Source organism: Delphinapterus leucas, chromosome 2 (genome assembly GCF_059928025.1).
Source record: "Delphinapterus leucas isolate spDelLeu-1000000601 "Yukka" chromosome 2, BTC_Dleu_Yukka2, whole genome shotgun sequence".
In the NCBI taxonomy this organism is placed as follows: domain Eukaryota; kingdom Metazoa; phylum Chordata; class Mammalia; order Artiodactyla; family Monodontidae; genus Delphinapterus; species Delphinapterus leucas.
Genome location: NC_143130.1, coordinates 61,050,807 through 61,068,246, shown reverse-complemented (window position 1 = coordinate 61,068,246; position 17,440 = coordinate 61,050,807). Strand labels below are relative to the sequence as shown.

General features: G+C 50.9%; 1 protein-coding gene across 1 annotated transcript in view; it reads left to right on the top strand.

Annotated features, from left to right (window-relative positions):
• The window catches only part of ACSBG1 (acyl-CoA synthetase bubblegum family member 1), a 31,968-nt gene that overhangs the window by 8,790 nt on the left and 5,738 nt on the right, over positions 1 to 17,440 (top strand). Inside the window, exons 5-11 of the mRNA XM_089906934.1 lie at positions 8,871 to 9,091; positions 9,551 to 9,639; positions 9,930 to 10,050; positions 15,001 to 15,081; positions 15,173 to 15,322; positions 15,675 to 15,851; positions 16,634 to 16,815. Coding sequence (XP_089763060.1) covers positions 8,871 to 9,091; positions 9,551 to 9,639; positions 9,930 to 10,050; positions 15,001 to 15,081; positions 15,173 to 15,322; positions 15,675 to 15,851; positions 16,634 to 16,815 — 1,021 coding nt within the window. The remainder of the gene's footprint in view (positions 1 to 8,870; positions 9,092 to 9,550; positions 9,640 to 9,929; positions 10,051 to 15,000; positions 15,082 to 15,172; positions 15,323 to 15,674; positions 15,852 to 16,633; positions 16,816 to 17,440) is intronic.

Here is a 17,440-nt window from a genome sequence, read left to right as displayed (position 1 = left end):
TGGCTGTTCTCCCGGGGACAGCTCCACTGAGTTGGGCCACAGAGCAGCTGGGATCTGACCTCCACACAAAGGCAGCCTTGTGCTGGGCCTAGACATACATTTTTTTCTAGCCCTTTCTGGGTTAAGCGTGAACCCCAGCTGGATCAAGGCAATGTCAAGACCACAGGGAAGAGGAGGGGATCTAAGGCAAGCAGCTGCTGGGGATGGGACTGGTGGAGGTGCTGGCCAGACCTGTTCCCTAGGAAACTCTCACACCCACTGGGGAGTTTTGAGCTGGAGGTCAGGAGGCTGGGAGCTCAGCCCAGCTTGTTCACCAGGCCTCCCTCTGTCCCACGCTCCTACCCTTTCCCAAATGTTTCAAGGGCATGCGTGGTGTTTCGTCTGGAAGGAGACAGGTACTACGCTTGTCCTCAGGGAGCTCAGAGCCTGCAGCTGGGGGGCAGGGAGGGGCCCTGGGCACAGTGTGAGGCAGGGGATCGCTGTCATTTCAGCTTCTGGTGGGAGTGGGGGTAGGGGAAGGTAGAACGACTTCCCAGAGGTCAGAGGAAATGGGAACAGGTGGTAATCTCAGCCACGCCAGCTGAAAAAAGCAGAGCCTCTGGGGATCCTTGTAAAAACTCTTCCCTAATCAAAATGTCCAGTTCTGTCAAGCCACAGGTGTGCCAAGGGCTGGACAAACTGTTCTGGCCCAGGCAGGCCTTGACCCTAATCTCTCATCATGTCCTGAAGCCACCGTGGGCTCTTCCCCTCATATATCCCCAGAGTGCCTGGCATGGGGCTAAGCAGGTTCCAAAGACCCTTAGCAAATAGTCCCTGTATGAAGAGGGACTCCCTGGTGCTCGTCCCAGACGAGCCTTTGCAGCAGGGGCTGCAGGATGCCATGCCCTGAAGATAGACATCTGTCCCGGCCCTAGAACCACATTTACCAAGGATCAGTGTCTCCCTCCTTCTTCTTAATCAGCTTCATTCCGAGGCCGTTCCCACAGACTGCAGAAAACACCCCAAGCTTCTCCTCTCTGCTCTCGTGTTTCTCCCTTTTCCAGCTAATTGAGAGTGACTTCCTCTGCTGTTCAGGAGCCTTTATTCCAGAGCCCCAGAGAACACAGCTCTCTGCCTGCCTCACCACTCCCAGCACAATGGGTGATTGTAAGACACAGGCCGGGGTCAGGCCAAGACGAGGTGGGGCAACATGAGAGAGAGAGCAGGAGAGGAGACAGAGGCAGGACAAAGTGCAAGCGGGGCCTTGGGACAGCCCGCCCCCAGCGCTCAGCGGACATTCTCCGGGTGTGTGCTTGGGGCTGTTGGCTGCAGGCTGCCTGCTAGCTGGGTTCTCTGTAGATCTACCCATAGATCTAACCCTTGGATGCCGTTCGGAATCAGGTCTGGTTTGGATGTGGGGTGCCTTGCTGGGTGATAGGGACCTTGATTGGGTCCTGGGCATGTTTTGCAGCAGTGAGATGGCTGGGCATGGGATAGACCTACGCCCCTGTTGAGTTTCGAGGTGAGGGGATGGGGACAAATTTAAGGGTCTGGCAACCCATCCCGATTTCTTTCATTTCTGCTATCCTCCAAAGAATCACCTGCAGGTAGGCAGGCTGAGACGTACCAGAGCAGCCCTGGACCCACTTGTGATGCCTCCCTCCTGCTCAGTTCTGAGCAGCCTACTTTGTGGCAGAGGGTCAGGGGACTCAGGTACCACTCTCCTCTTCCACCAACACCATCCCCAAAGGAATAGACCATGGACCCCCAAGCCTAAACTTCATTCACTGACCAGCCCCCTAGCCACTGGATGCAAGGCAGCTGCCAGTCAGAGGTCTTGTCCTAGTCAGTCCCAGCTCTGCCCCTAACTTGCTGTGACCTTGGCCATTCCTTCCCCCTCTGAGACTCAGTTTCTTCTCCCTCTGATGGTACTATGTGTAGGAATGCCCTGCCTCCACTGCTCAAGGATGCCCTACCCCCCACCGCTCCCCCACCACTGAGGTCTCAGTCTATATCCCTGATGGGCATCATATGTTCAGTTTTATTTATTCTTTTGGCAAACATTTATTGCAAGTCCAGTGCTTGCATCAGAAGTTCAGAGTCTAGTCAGAAAGGACGGAGACAGATTTCTTGAGCACCCACCATGTGCTAAGCTTTTTAACAATATTACTTTGATGCAGATCTTTTTAGTTTTCTCTCTGCATTTTTATATGCACTTTTGTTTGTTCCTTTTTTTTCTGTTAAGGGTATACTCTGGACATCTCCTTGTGTTATTAAATATTTTTTAAATACTATTTTGATGACTGCCTATGAATCTATGATATGGCTGTACCCTAATGAATTTATCATGTCCCCCTATTGGACACTGGGTTTTTTCCAATGATTTTGTTAATAGAAACAGAGCTGCTAAGATATCCATCTCCCTGTTCTCGCTCTATGTGTCTCTGATTGTCTCCCATGGGTACTTTCTAGAAGTGTGATTGCCGCGTCAGAAGTTACTTCTTTTTTAATCCCTTTGATATTTATTGCTAAATTGCTCCCGGGAAAGTCATACTAATTCACACTTCCAAATGGCACAGCACCCTTGCCAACAGTGGGTGTTGTCTAATTCCATCTTTGCTACTTCATGTTCTCTGATTTTAGGAGAAACCCAGGTAGGTATGTAGGTAGGAAGGTAGGTAAGTAGGTAGGTACATAGGTAGATAGGTGAGTTCAGATGGCTTTAGTTGATGGAGGTTACCATGAGGACAGGCAGGGAAGAAAGGACGCTTAGAAAGTGTCCAGTGGGGATGGGAAGAAAGAGACCTCCGTGGTTCCCCACTGTGGTGACAACCACTGTGGCTCAAACCCAGCCCCTCTCTGCTGCACTGCCACTGCCTGCTTCTCTCTGCTCCCCACGCTGTGCTAGGACTCCTACCACCCCCTGAACTCAGTGCATCTGTCATGATCTCTGCAAGTCACTGTCCAACTCTGCAAGAGAGGGGCTCTGAGTGGATCAGTCACCGCCCACAAGGAGCGCTCCCTCGGGGCAAGGCCCAGCACGATGACCTCATGACCCCTGTGCAGGGCATGGGGTTCTGGGCCCACTGCTGTGGCCAGGGGAGCAGGGCCAATATCCAGTGCTTTGTGGGCAAAGGACCCCTTCTGACTGCTCTGCCCACCTTGCTGATAGCTAAAACCTGGTCTTCTACCTCGCTGTCCAGAGATTTCTCTTCTGACAAAGATGAGATTGGGAGAGAGAATGGTGTGAGCAAAGGCCCAGAGGTGGGGATACATGGACATGAGAAGCGGGAGAGGATGAGGCACTGCAGCCAGGGAGGCTCATCTATCTTCGCTTCCATAAGTTCTTACGCCTGAGGCCACTGAGCTGTGGTGGACTTAGGTCAGGAGGGCACTGAGCGGGGCTGGGTCTTGCCAGGCCCTACCTGGGGGCTCTCAAGCGTGCAGGGCGGAGGTTCAGCCTGCCGTGGCCCACTTGGGCAGGCATCTGCTCTGGGGGCCCACCTCTCTCTGTACTTGGGCAGCAATGTGTCCTGCACCACCCTCATCCATCCTGGGGGGAAGGGAGGAGGGGAGAGAGGGAAAGGCCCAGGTCCCCTGGACACACAGTCATTCAGTCCAGCCTCTGGGACTGGGATGGGACAGAGACTGATTTGTGCTTCTGCTAAGGCCCCCTGCCCTCTTCTCGGGTCCAGGCTTCTGTGCTCAGGACACAGGGAGGAACCAGACCTACCTTTTAGAGCCTCCAGCCTGGTGGGAGAGGCAGACCCAACCAGGACTTGGCCCGCAGTGAGGCTCAGGCACTAAAGTCCCCCGTGAGGGGGTGGCACTTGGGGCATGAAAGGTGGGAGAGGTGGATGTGATGGGGGAAGGGTGTTTTAGGCAGAGTCACAGCATGGGCAAAGGCCCGGGGGTGGGTGGGAATTAAGGGAACTGGGAGCAGCTCAGATTGGCTGTGCTGAGGTGGGCAGAGACTGGCGAGCCCCTTTGGGGAGGGCCTTCCTGAGAGGCCACAGTGAGGGCATCACCCTGTGGTCAAGGGGAGATGTGGGTGGCTTTCGAACAGGTCAGATATGGGTTCAGAAAGGTCGCTCTGGGAGCCTCTGGAATGTAGGAAGAGGCAGTGGCTGGAGGTCCTGGCTGCCCAAGGTCACCGAGCCAGAGCCCCAGCGCAGGACTTGGGCAGGAGGCATGACAGTCCTTTCCCAGGGGAGATGTGGGTTCTGGGGTCGGCCTAGAACCCCGCCGTGACCCCAGCATGGCCAACTGGAACTGTGTGGATTTGGGAGTCAGACTGTGGGTTGGGATCCCAGCTCTGCCAGCGGTGACTTAGCCTCTGTGAGTCTCACAGGATGGAAGGTTGTTAAACACGAGGTCATAGAACAAGGTGGCACGCAGCCCTCCTGGCACAAGTAGGGTGCTCAGTCAATGGGAGCTGTGCCCATTCTAATTCCTTCAAGTGAAGGAGAATGACTGGGCCTCTGGGAGGCCAAGGGCAGGGGCAGGCCCCTTCCCACCAAAGTCTTCCCTTCTGGCTAGTCTGGGGTTCAGACAGCTGAGCCTGTGCAGTAAATGTAGAGAGAAAGGGCTGGGCCGGAGCTGCACTGCCTGGTCACCCTTCCCGAAGGGCGTGGGTCCACCAGGGGCCAGGCCTCTCATCCCCGTCACAAAGCAGCTGGGCTAAGAGGAGACTGATCTCACAGACCAACTGCCTTTCCTTCCCTTGTCCATTCCTTCTTTCCTCCTTCTGAGAAGGATGTGAGATGACTTAAGCCCATAGCGAAGACACCATCAGATGAAAAACTAACACAGGGGAAAGGCAGAACCGTGTAGTTAGTGGGAGAGAAGAAATCAGGTGAAGGAACTCTGTCCAAAACGTCCATCAAAATTTTACATGCTTTTTTCTTCAGATGCAGTAAACCCACTTCTAGAAATCTATCCTTTGGAAAGCCTAAGGGCTAAAACCCGGAAATCATCTGAGTGTCTTTCAATGGGGAAGTGGTTGTGATATGTACATTATGATATGAAATTATGATGTGGCCAACGGAGCTGTATCAACACAGCCACACACACACACACACACACACACACACACACACACACACAATGAGAGAGATACATTAATGTCACGGAAGTTAAAAATGGATGATTTGGCTAATGGCTGTCTGAATGTAGGAGCCAACATTTAAAAATCAGATAATCACACATAAACACCCAGATTTCAGGTAGCCCTCGGTTTCCTTTCCTCCTGGGCACCAAATCCTAGAGCCAAGGAGCAGCCACCCCTTTAGATGAAGCGTGTGCTCCCCCCACCCCACAGTCCCCACCACTCCATGTTGCCTCCCTGACACTGAGGCTGGGATCGGGGCAGTGATCACTACCCTTGTGTTGCAGCTTTCCTTAGTAAAACGTTGCACTATTCTCTGTCTTTATCAAAAAACAGAGAAACAAAAGGTGGACTACAAGGGCCACGTGTCTCAAGGAAAATGAGAGGGAGCCTATTTCTTTGTGAAAATGAAGACTGTGCCTCTGTGTTTCACATGCAAATTCTGGGGCACTTCATTCATTTATTGTTTACTCTTATATATTATTTATTATGAAGCTGGCACATTACCTACCTATCCCCTATGGGCATTTTGGGTTTGCTACCCTTGATTAATATAATAGTAACATGATTCTTTTTTTTTCCCTTTGGATAAAAAAACAACAGCAACAGAATTAAAAAGAATTCCTTGTATGTATATCTGTATAAGCATGACATACACCAAATGTGAACAGTGGTTACTTAGACAGGCAACATTAAGAAAGCCCTATCCCATCTTATATCATGTACTTCTAAATTGTTTTCTATTTCTTAGAACACATATGTATTGTTTTGTGATTTTTTAAAAAGGTTATAACTTAAAAGATGATAAGTTAAAGTTAAAACTTTTGGCTGAGGGAAGCTTTCACAGCAGATCGTAAGCCTTACCTGTGATGATCTTGGCAAGCCTGGGGGAACAGGTAAATGGAGTGCAGCATGAGCATCTAGCAGTGCCCACAGGAGAAATTTGCTTTTTATGGTCTAAGCACGAAGAGGAATCTGTACCAGGGAAAGGAAGAGAGCTACCAGCTACTGGGAAGTGACTCTGCCAGGCTCTGGGCAAGCAGGCCGGGCTACCTCACGGAACTCTTGTCCCAATTTGGGTGAGGAGGTTGTGTGTCAGCGTTCCATCCTTCCTCCCTTTTTTCTTTTTTTGGCTGTGCCACGCACCTTGTGGGATCTTAATTCCCCAAACAGGGACCAAACCCAGGCCCTCAGCAGCGAAAGTGCAGAGTCCTAACCACTGCACCACCAGGGAATTCCCCTTCCTCCCATTTCTAAAAGCAGTTTTATTGAAGTGTACTTTATACGCCATCGAATTTGCCCATTTTAAGTGTAACGATTTGTCACTTTTTCATTGAAAAAAGTCACTTTTTCTATGATTTTTAGCAAATTTTCAGTTGTACAAACATCACAGCAATCCAATTTTAGAACTTTTCCATCACCCCAAAAAGATCCTTGGTGTCCACTTGTAGTCACTCCCCATTCCCACCCCAAGCCTCAGGCAACCACTCATCTGCTTTCTATCATTTCTGCCTTTTCTGGACGTTCCATGTAAATGGAATCAGACGATACACGGTCCTTTGCTTTTGGCTTCTTTCACCGAACATGTTTTTGAGTTTCATCCATGGTGTTGCCTGTATCAGTACTTTGTTCCTTTTTAGTGCTAAATAGTATTCCGCTGTGTGGAGAGACCACATTTAGTTTTCACTTACCAGTTGATGGACATTTGGTTGTTCCCGCTTTTTGACTACTATAAATAATGCTGCTATGAACATTCATGTACAAGTCTTTGTGGGGATGTGTGTTTTCGTTTCTCTTGGGTAGATACCTAAGAGTGGAATTGCTGGGTTGTATAGTAGATTTATGTTCAATTTTTTTAAGAAACTGCTAAACTGGCTTCCAATATGGCTGCACCATTTTACATTCCCGCCACCTGTATGAGGGCTACAGTCTCTCCATAACCTCTCCAACCCTTTGCGCTTGACGATGATTAAAATGGAGCTAGGAGGAGAAAGACTTTTCTAGGTCACACAGCAGGGAGTGGCAGAACGGAATTGGAACCCAGGTCGACCTGACTCCACAGCCTGTGTCTTTGCCCTGGTCTGCTCATGTGAATGGACTTTCACCTTGTGCAGGGGCTGGAGACCCTAAAGAGGTTGATCACTGGGACCTGCCAGGCTGGGGTCCCAGGATATGGGAAAGGGGCTTAGAGATGTCTGAGAGGTGATTGGAGAGGGGTCCTCTGCGGCCCTGGCTCACGCCTCCACCTGGGGATGTGGGTCTCAGTCTGGGGAGGTAGTGGATGCCAGCCAGCATGGTTCTGACTTCTGTCAGTACACAAGGCCTGGCACTGGGTGACCTTCTCTCTGCCCCAGCCCACATTCCCAGGCTGACATTCCCCTGCCTCAGACACTCCCTTCTTCTGCTTGGGCCGGAATATGTCCCCTTGTCCCCCATCCTTGGCCTCCATGGGAGGAAGGATGGGCTCTCCTGTCCCAGCCCCAGGACATTTACCTCTTTCTGCCAACTTCAGGGTCCACCTGAAACCTTAGAGTGTTGAACAGGAGAGACAAGGTCATCAGTCCATCTGCTGCCTCGGGGAAGGGCTGGTCACAGGACCCCTGTTGGTCCCACCTCAAAATGGACATCCAAGGAGGTGGGACCTCTCCATCTCAGCATGGGTCTGGCTAGCAGGTGGCAGGGTAGCCTCTGTGGTCCTAGTCAGCCCTCACTCCCCCACCCTTGGGTCACCTTTTTAGAATGACCGCCATGGCCCCAAAAAGTGGCCTCGTGGACGAAAGGATCTAGACCACCCATCCAAGCCTCCTTTGCAAATGATCTGGAGAACTTAGAAAAAGGAGGAAGAACAAAAGTGTGCATTTATTGAGCCCCAACCATATGCCAAGGCTTTTTCATTTTTTTGACCCTCATATCATCCATGAGAACTAAACCCTTACCTTTCCCCTGAGAAAACAGACTCAGAGGTTCAACGGCTCACCTCACATCTCACATACTAAATGTTAAAGCTCTGTTCCCACCTACCGCACACAGTAAAAAAGGCTAAGTTGTGCCTGGGACACTGTCCCAAGTGTGAGCATTGGACTCAGGCATACCTTTCCCACTGTGTGACCTTGGGGAAATGACTGAACCTCTCTGAGCTGCAGCTGCCCCATCTGTAAAATGGGGCTACCAGACCCATGTTGTGCAGACTAGAGGAGATCCCCATGTGAGGGATTCGCATGGGGCCTGGCACTAGGCAAGAATGAGCAGAGATGGTTAGATTATTTCCTGGGACTGGGAAATTTTCCAGGCTAGTGATCAGAGCCTGCTGGCTTTCAGTCTCCTCTAACCCCTAGGAAGGGGCTATTTTTGATGCTTTGACCTTCTGTCAATTGGGTCTGTCCCCAACCCATTCTCAGGAGGCAGAGGAAGGGTAGAAACCCCAAAGGATCTGACAGTCTCACTCTTCTGGGGCAGCCACAAATCCACCGCAGACTGCCCACCCTCAGGGGGCAAATACCAGCTGGCAGGAAAATGTCTCTAGGGTCCCCAAGGCCTCCTCCTCCCCTCCAGCTATTCTCTCTCCTCTTCCTTGCTGCATCCCTAGAGGCTTGCCCATCCTTCAAGGCTGTCAGACCTCCCCCCACAGGGAGCCTCCTGGTGTGTCTGCCAGCCCCCTTGGCCCAGTGCCCAAGGCATTGGTGGGACCAGAGGCCTGGGAGTCCTGCTTAAGGTAGGACCAAGGGTCCCCTGGGGACAACCCTGGGCTGGCACGATCCAAGCTGTGGTCTCCTGGACCCTGCAGAGGAGGCGCTGTGGACAACTCGGGCCGATGGGCGCGTCCACCTGCGCATAGACCCCAGCTGCCCACAGACTCCCTACACTGTGCATCGGATGTTCTGCGAGGCTCTGGACAAGTACGGGGACCTCAGCGCTCTGGGCTTCAAGCGACAGGGCATGTGGGAGCACATCTCCTACAACCAATACTACCTGCTGGCCCGCAAAGCCGCCAAGGGCTTCCTAAAGGTGAGGGAGCCCCTCAAGGCACAGCCTCTCCCCTCCCCAGCCCTGCCTTCCAGCTCTGGCCCTCACAGGCCTCTTTCCGACGCCCCACTGGGCAAGCCCTTAGAAAGGATAACAGTAAAAACCAGCCCATTTATTGAGCTAATTGTCCGCTCTGGCCTGGTGCTGAGGGTTTACGTTCACTGGGCCCTTGCCATGTGCCAGGACGTGACACGAGCTTCTCGTTTTTTGTCCCATTCAAGGGGCCTGAGAAGCCTGGTGCACTGGGTTGAGGTCTGGGCTCCCCGGGAAGGCCCTGGGAGGGGCAGCAAGGGCTGTTGAGTGACTCATCCCCCAGGGCACTCTCTAATGAGGGAGCCTGGGAGGGTGGTCCCTCAGGTGGGCGGCAGGGTCCCTGCAGTTTGGAAGGGGGGCTTGGTGAGAATGAGAGGCTGACCCGGCCTGTCTGCCTTTGGCCTGGAGCTCGGCCTGGAGCGGGCCCACAGCGTGGCCATCCTCGGCTTCAACTCCCCGGAGTGGTTCTTCTCGGCAGTGGGCACAGTATTCGCAGGGTGAGTGGCTGAGGGAGGGGCTGGGTCTCCAGTGGGTTGGAGGTGGGCAGAGAGCAGAGAGAGGGTCGTTATCTCTTTTTAGGGGCCCCCAACCCTGTCCCCAACATCCCATCTCTTCCCCGGGGCCCTCCTTTGTCCCTGCTCTGCCTAGGGCGACTGTGCTGAGCTGCCTGTCTGGGCCACGGGAGCTCTCTGGGCCTGGGGGCTGTGGGTGTGTCAGGCAGGGGGCTGGGCCAAGGGGGTGGCCCACTGCACCTGCCCAGACACGCATCCTCCTGGGTCTCCTGCAGTGGCATCGTCACTGGCATCTACACAACCAGCTCCCCTGAAGCCTGCCGGTATATCGCCCATGACTGCCGTGCCAACATCATCGTGGTCGACACGCAGAAGCAGCTGGAAAAGATCCTGAAGGTTTGGGGGAAAGGGACCAGGGCCATGGGGGTCAGGCTGGGCATCCTCACAGACCTCCAGCTTACAAAGGGCTTTTCCACCCTCCCTGCCAGAATCCTCCATCATTCTCAACAGCAACCCGCCCCACCACACGCACACAGGCAGGGCAATGGCCGCCGACCCATTTGCCAGGTCTGAAAATTGAGGCCCAGAATGTCCAAGGGACATACCCCACATTCCCCAGCCAGCCTGCTGTTCCCCATGGCTTTCCCTTCAGGGAAGGGTTGTGTGCCCTGAGGGTGGCTCAGGGCTCTGACACGTGAGCACCCAAGTCTGAGTCTCAATGGGGAGTGGGGGTGTGGGCTGCCACAGGGTGGGGCTTGGGCTAAGCCACAGCAAGTGCCGCAGGGTCTTCTGAAGACAGCAGGGCACTGGAGGGGCTCAACAGTGCCTCTTGGGGCAGCTGGGTCTTTTCTGGAGCATTGATGCCTCCTGATTCATTTAAGGTCCCTCCCTGATTGGCTGTGTCCCCATGGGCACCACGCTGGCATGCAGTGGCCTGAGGGCACCTCTGTGCCCCAGCTACACCCAGTAGCCTGCAAGATCCTCCAAGGCTCCCTGCATCTCAAAGGAGGCTCCCGGGTTGACTTGTTGGCTTGGCCCTAGTTCTGGAGATATCACCTGGACCTCAGCTCCCCACCTGTACCTGAGGGCAGGAGAAGTGGTCTCCAACCTCCTAGGACTGCGGGATCTGGATCGCAGGACGGGCCTTCCCTCAGCTTGCGTGAAGTCCTTTTCTGTCTCCACTCCTTTTGAACGCTGTCGTCAGGGTTCCTTCATTCTGAGGGCCTCCATTCTGTCTGATTTGGATAAATGCTTGAGATTGGGGGAGGAGATGTGGGTGCAGATAAAGTGGCCCAAAGTGAACAGCTCTGAGAGACTGAGGTGAACCCGAGCTGTCCTCAGCACCCCCTTTCGCCCTCCCCCTCCCCAAGCACTTGGGCCCTTCACTTCATAGAAAGGGGACAAATATTTAGAGAAGAGTGCACAGCAGGGGTGTCCCAGGCCCCCTAGGACTCATCGGGGCCCTGATTTCCTCAGGTTTGGAGCCTTCATAGATGCCAGAGCCCTCTGACCCAGGTGCCCCCAGGCCAGCTTTGCTTGAAGCCCCACCGGTTTAAGATTCCTTGAGAGCCTCAGCTACCAAGTAGCAATGGTGTTAGCTTTCATTCTCAGCCTTACCCGAGGGGGTCACCCTCCTCAGCGTGGGCGCTCATGTCAGAACCCCAGAGTGGGGAGGGCAGTGGAGCTTTAAAAAGCCCCCCAATAGTTTTGCCCCATCCCTCAGGGAACCAACCGCTCTGCATAGATGGTTGATCTGATCCCAATGCCCTCCCCCTGCCCCATTTTACCACTGAAGAAACCGAGGCCCAGACCTACTGAATCAGAAATGTCCACCCTAGGTAATTATTTAAAATTCGTATTATGAAACTTTCCAGATAAACAAAAATAGAGAGAAGAGTGTAGTGGACCCACATAGAGTGCTCATCCAGATTTAATCACCATCACTGTTTTTTGGTCACACTCATTTCATCAGTTTACCTATTTTGCTGAAGTATTTGAAGGCAAATCTCTGACATCACAGCATTTCACCCCCCGAATATTTCAATACCTCTAACATATATGACATTTTTCTTAATCACAAGTAACTTTATCACCTTTATTTACACAAGTCAAAGAATTCTTTCATATCATCTAATACCAGCAATGTCTTTTTACAGTTGGTTCATTTGAATCAAGATCTAAACCAGGCCCATGTGTTGCATTTGGTGGTGTCTCTTAAGAGTCTTTTAATTCAAAACAAAGGCCCCACCTTTTGTTTCCCGTACCATACACCAGTGTGGTCCAGGACCAACAGCATCCCCCGGGAGCTTAGTTTCAGAACCCCCCCCAGACCTACTGATTCCAAAACTCGGGGTATGGGGCCCACGCCTCCTGGTGATTCTGACACAGGCTCAAGTGTGAGAACCTCTGTCATTGACATGCTGCAGAAACTAGGTTAGCCGTCCTGAGCTGTTGTTCAGCTTGTCCCTCTAACCTCTGCACTTCTTGTTAGATGGCAAGTGTTGATGCATTTCAGATTAGACAGTGATTGGCAGGAACAACCCATAGGTGGCGCTGTGTACTTCCCATGGCACAGCCTCAAGAGGCACGTGATGTCAGGTGGTACCTCATAGTGAACTCTGAGTTTCATCCCTGGATTCCTGTGGTGGCTACCTGCTCATCCACTGTGACATTCCCCATCAGCCTTTCTCCACCGATGATCTTTGCCTGAATTAATTATTTCATGAGCCATGGGAAAATATTTGTTTTCTAATTGATCAGCTGGGATTCTTCTCCAAAGGAAGAACTTTCTCTCATCACCTGGGACTCTTTGCTACCTGAAGCACCCCATTTGTACACAGCAGGTGTGGTAGACAGAATAATGATCTATGTTGGTGACTGTTCCACGCATATTTTAAAGAATGTGCATTCTGCAGTTGTTGGGTAGAATGTTCTATAAATGTTAATAATGTCAACTTGATTGATAGTGTTCTAATGTTGTTTAAGTCATCTATATCCCTGTTGATCTTCTGTCTACTTGTGCTAACAAATACTGAGAAAGGGAACGTTGAAATCTCCAGTTATTGTTGAGGATTATCTATTTATCCTTTTGGTTCTGTCTTTGCTTCGTATATTTTGAAGCTCTGTTATGTATACACATATTTAGGTTGTTATGCCCTCTGGATGAATTAATCCCCTTATCATTAAGAAATGTCCCTCTTTATCTCTGGCAACTGTTCCTCCAAAGTTACTTTGTCTTAAATTAATATAGCCACTCCAGATTTCTTATGATCGATGTTTGCATGGTATATATGTTTGCATTGTTTCACTTTTAACCTACCTGTGTCCTTACATTTAAAGCAAGACTCTTACAGATAGCGTATAGCTGGGCCATGCCTTTTAATCCAGTCTGACAAAATTGTCTATAAAACTACCAGTTGGCTGTTTTGCATTTGTCCGATCCATTCTCTGATCCTTTTCTCCCCTTTCATGACTTCTTTTGGATGGAGTTTTCTGTTTTTATTTTGGTTTGTTTTTGAGTATTCCATTCTATCCATTGGTTTACTAGCTCTCCCTCTAGTGTTTGCTCTAGGGCTTACACTATGCAACTTTAACTCATCACAGTCTACTTTCAAATAATATTATAATATAATATTGTACTACTTTACATATAATGTAGGAATCTTACAGCAGTGTACTTCCTTCTCTCTCCCATACTTTGTGCTATTGTCATTTATACTTAAATTCTATGTGAGTTATAACTCCTGCAATGCAGTATTTTAAACCGTCAAGTATCATTCAAAGAAATTTTAAAGGAAGGAAAAAATGTCTTTTTATTTACCCACGTATTTGCCATTTCTGGCACTCTTCATCCCTTTATGTCGAACCCAAGTTTTCATCTGGTTCATCTTCCTTCCTCCTTAAGAATTTTCTTTCTTTTTTTTTAATTTTACTTTTTTTATTGGAGTATAGTTGTTTTACAATGTTATGTTAGTTTCTACTGTACAGTGAAGTGGAGTTCCCTGTGCTATACAGCATGTTCTTATTAGTTATCTATTTTATACACATTAGCATATATATGTTAATCTTCAACATTTCTTGCAATACAAGTCTGAAGACAATGCATTCTGTCAGCTTCTCTTTGTCTGAAAACTTGTTCATTTTTGCTTTCATTTTCTGAAAGATATTTTCATTTAGTTTATAGTCCTAGGTTGACAGGGTTTCCTTTTTTTTTCTTTCAGCTCTTTAAAGACTTCATCCCAGTGTTTTCTACTTTGCATAGCTTCTGATAAGAAGTCTATAATTTCTTATCTTTGTTCCTTTCCACATGGTGTATCTTGCTTTTCTGGCCGCTTTTAAGATTTTTTCCTTTGTCACTGGTTTTCAACAGTTGGATTATGTTGTGTCTTGGTGTGGTTTTTCTTTGTGATTATCCTGCTTGGGGTTCACCGGGAGTCTTGAATTGATGGATTTATAGTTTTAATCAAATTTGGAAATTTCTCAGACTTTTTTCAATTAAAAAAAATATTTCCTGGGACTCCAGTTACACATATGTTAGGCTCTTAGTTTTCTCCTGCAGGTTAATTTTTTCCATTATTTTTTTCTCTCTTTCAATTTCATTTTGAGACTTGTGTTTAATTAAGCCTTTCAGAGCAGGTTTAGATAGCCTTTTCTCTAAGGCTAATTTAGCCCCAGACCTATGACCTGACCCTTCTGGGGTCTCTATTTCCAGAGGTCCCTCCACTCTGGCTGATGGAGACGCAAACAGTTCTGGCCCCGTACATGCTTTTGTTTGTCTTCTAGCCCCAGTCCTTGATCTTCCTCCAGCATTTATTCTTCATCTAGTTTCACGGAGTTTCACCTATGCCTGTGCAGGTTGATAATCTGCCAAAGAATCAAGATGACCCCTAAAGAAATTTCTAGAACTCTTTCTCTGCATAGTTCTCTCCTGTCTGGTATTCTGTCCCACAAATTCTAGGCACCCCGGCTTTCCTGAACTCTGACCTCTGACACCTCAACTCAGTGAGATAACTGAGTTCTGGTTTCCCTCTACCCTTTCCTCTCTTCTCTCTTCTGCAGTCACACAGTCCCCTGTTGCACTCAGCCAGGCCCCAGGTTGTCTGGTTTTCCTTTAATAGAAGTCATTCCTTGCCCCCTGCTTATCCCACCTTTGCTGCTCCAAAGTTCTCATGATGGGGAACCATGCATGAAGGGTGGCAAGTGTCCTGCTGAGTGAAAGGTCAGAGCTGGGGACCAACAACCTTTGCCACAAGGTGCCTGCCAGGCTGACTAACACCTGGAGATGGGGCTCTTCTCAAGAGGTGACTTTTTAAAATGAAACCCCATTTATTTTTCCTGTCAATACAGATCTGGAAAAACCTGCCACACCTGAAGGCAGTAGTGATATTTCAAGAATCTCCTCCGACAAAGATGGCCAATGTGTACACGGTATGGGTAGAGGGCTCGTGTGGGGCAGGTGGGGTCTGTGTGAGCCTGCCCAGCTCACCTGGCCTGTCTGCACTCTCCCACCTGGCCGCAGATGGAGGAGTTCATGGATCTGGGGAATGAGGTGACTGAGGAGGCCCTGGACACCATCATCAATGCCCAGCAGCCTAACCAGTGCTGCGTGTTGGTCTACACGTCAGGCACCACTGGGAACCCCAAGGGCGTGATGCTGAGTCAAGACAATGTAGGACAGATGCCCAGATGGGTGGGGGTGGGCTATGGGTGGATCTGGGCAGTGGCCCTGCCCTAACAACTCCCAGGGAGTTTCCTTCAATCCCTCAGCTCAGGGAGCTGGGATAAGTAGGACAACCCTTAAGTCTGTGGTACAGACTGAGCCCAGAAAAATGGTGGGGATTGGGAGTGGGAGGCCTGTCCCAGGGTGTTTCCTGCAGAGGTGCCCAGGAGGGTGAACAACCTCTAGGGTGTTCAAAGAACACTCCAAAGAAATAGCCCAAGCCCACAGGGTGGCCACAGATGTGAACACTTCCAGGGCTGGCTTTGTAGACACTGCCAGGACCCATCTGCCTGTCCGCCAGATCACATGGACAGCACACTACGGCAGCCAGGCCGGTGACATCCAACCCGCAGAAGTCCAACAGGAGGTGGTGGTCAGCTACCTGCCCCTCAGCCACATTGCTGCCCAGATCTATGACCTGTGGACAGGCATCCAGTGGGGGGCCCAGGTCTGCTTTGCTGAGACTGATGCCCTGAAGGTCAGTCTGCCTCTCTGCCTAAGTGGGTGTCCAAGTGTGTGTGCAAGGGCCTGCCCGAGTGTGTGCTTGTGTCTGTGCGCCCTGTGTGTGCATCATAAGCATGCCGGTTCCCCATGTGTTTATCGGTCAGAATTCTTTCAACTGCAATTAGCACAGCCTGACTCAGATGATCAAACAAGGGAAACTGATGATATTCCATAAAGGAAAGTTGAGTCAGAGTGGTGTGTGGGTCCACAGCGCCGTCTAGGACAGGCCACCCTCAGAGTAAGATCACAGGATGGTCACAGATGGCCACGGCCCTGCCCTGCATCCCAGCCTCATAAACTGCACCTGTGCTTGGGATCCTTCTTGTAACCATGAGGAGAACGTCCCCAGAGCCCCCTAGCAGACTTCCCCCTCCCCTGCATTGGCCCAAATGTTGTCCCATGTCCATTCATCAACCAGTCACTGCTTAAGGGAATGGGATTACCATGTTGGAGTTAGAATAATAAAAAGTCACTGCCCCCAGGCCTGGGAGGGGACTGAGTTACTTCTGAAGCATCCGGCCACCCTGGTACCTGAGCTACATCAAGGTTCTTTTAGCAAAGAAGAGCAGCGAGTAGATGGCTGTTGAGTGGTAGCCGACAGTATGTGACATGAGTTGCACGCGGTGTGTGCGTACACCTGTGTGAGCTACTGTATACAGGATGCCTGCATGTGTGCACGCTGGCTCTGGTGACAGGGGCCTCCTGGCTCCCGGCCGGCTCTGAACCGCAGCCCTGTCTCTCGCTGGCTGCGAACAGGGGAGCCTGGTGAACACGCTGAGGGAAGTGGAGCCCACGTCCCACATGGGGGTGCCGCGGGTGTGGGAGAAGATCATGGAGCGGATCCAGGAGGTGGCGGCTCAGTCTGGCTTCATCCGGCGCAAGATGCTGCTGTGGGCCATGTCGGTGACCTTGGAGCAGAACCTCACCTGCCCGAGCAGGTAGAGAGGGCCAGGGGGCAGGAGGCCTGGGGAGGCAGCAGGGCTGGGTCATAACCCCAGGACACAACCTAGGATCTGATAGGCCAGGTTTGTCCACGCCCCATTGGCCAGGCTTGTCCAGACCCCTGCACAGAGGCCCCATCAGTGGCTGGGCTTGAGCCCCTGTTCTCGAGCCCCTGTTCTCTTGCCAGATCCCACAGGAGACCATCACCCCATCTTTGGGTCTGACTGCAAGGACTGACTTGCTCCCTCTGGGGTGGCATTTACCTCCCTGGGAGCAGCTCCTGGCAGCCTCCTGAGGGGTCTCCTCCTGACTTCCGTAGGTGGCTATAGAGAAGGGTCCACAGTGATGGGGGTTTTCCAGCCTTCCCATAATCCAAAGTGACCACTCATCTCTCGCCCACAGCCTTTCGATTGCTTTAAAATTCCCAACGAGTGCTGTGGGAGGATCAATGGCATAAATCTGGCCTGTTCCAATTTAGAAATATTTTCCATTACTAGTGTGTCTGTGAAACAGTATCATGTCTCATGAGACATGTACACGTGTCTATGCACTTAGGGCTTCATTTGCACAGACATGAAAAGTGAATACGCATGAATGACCCATTCAAGAGCTTCAAACGGG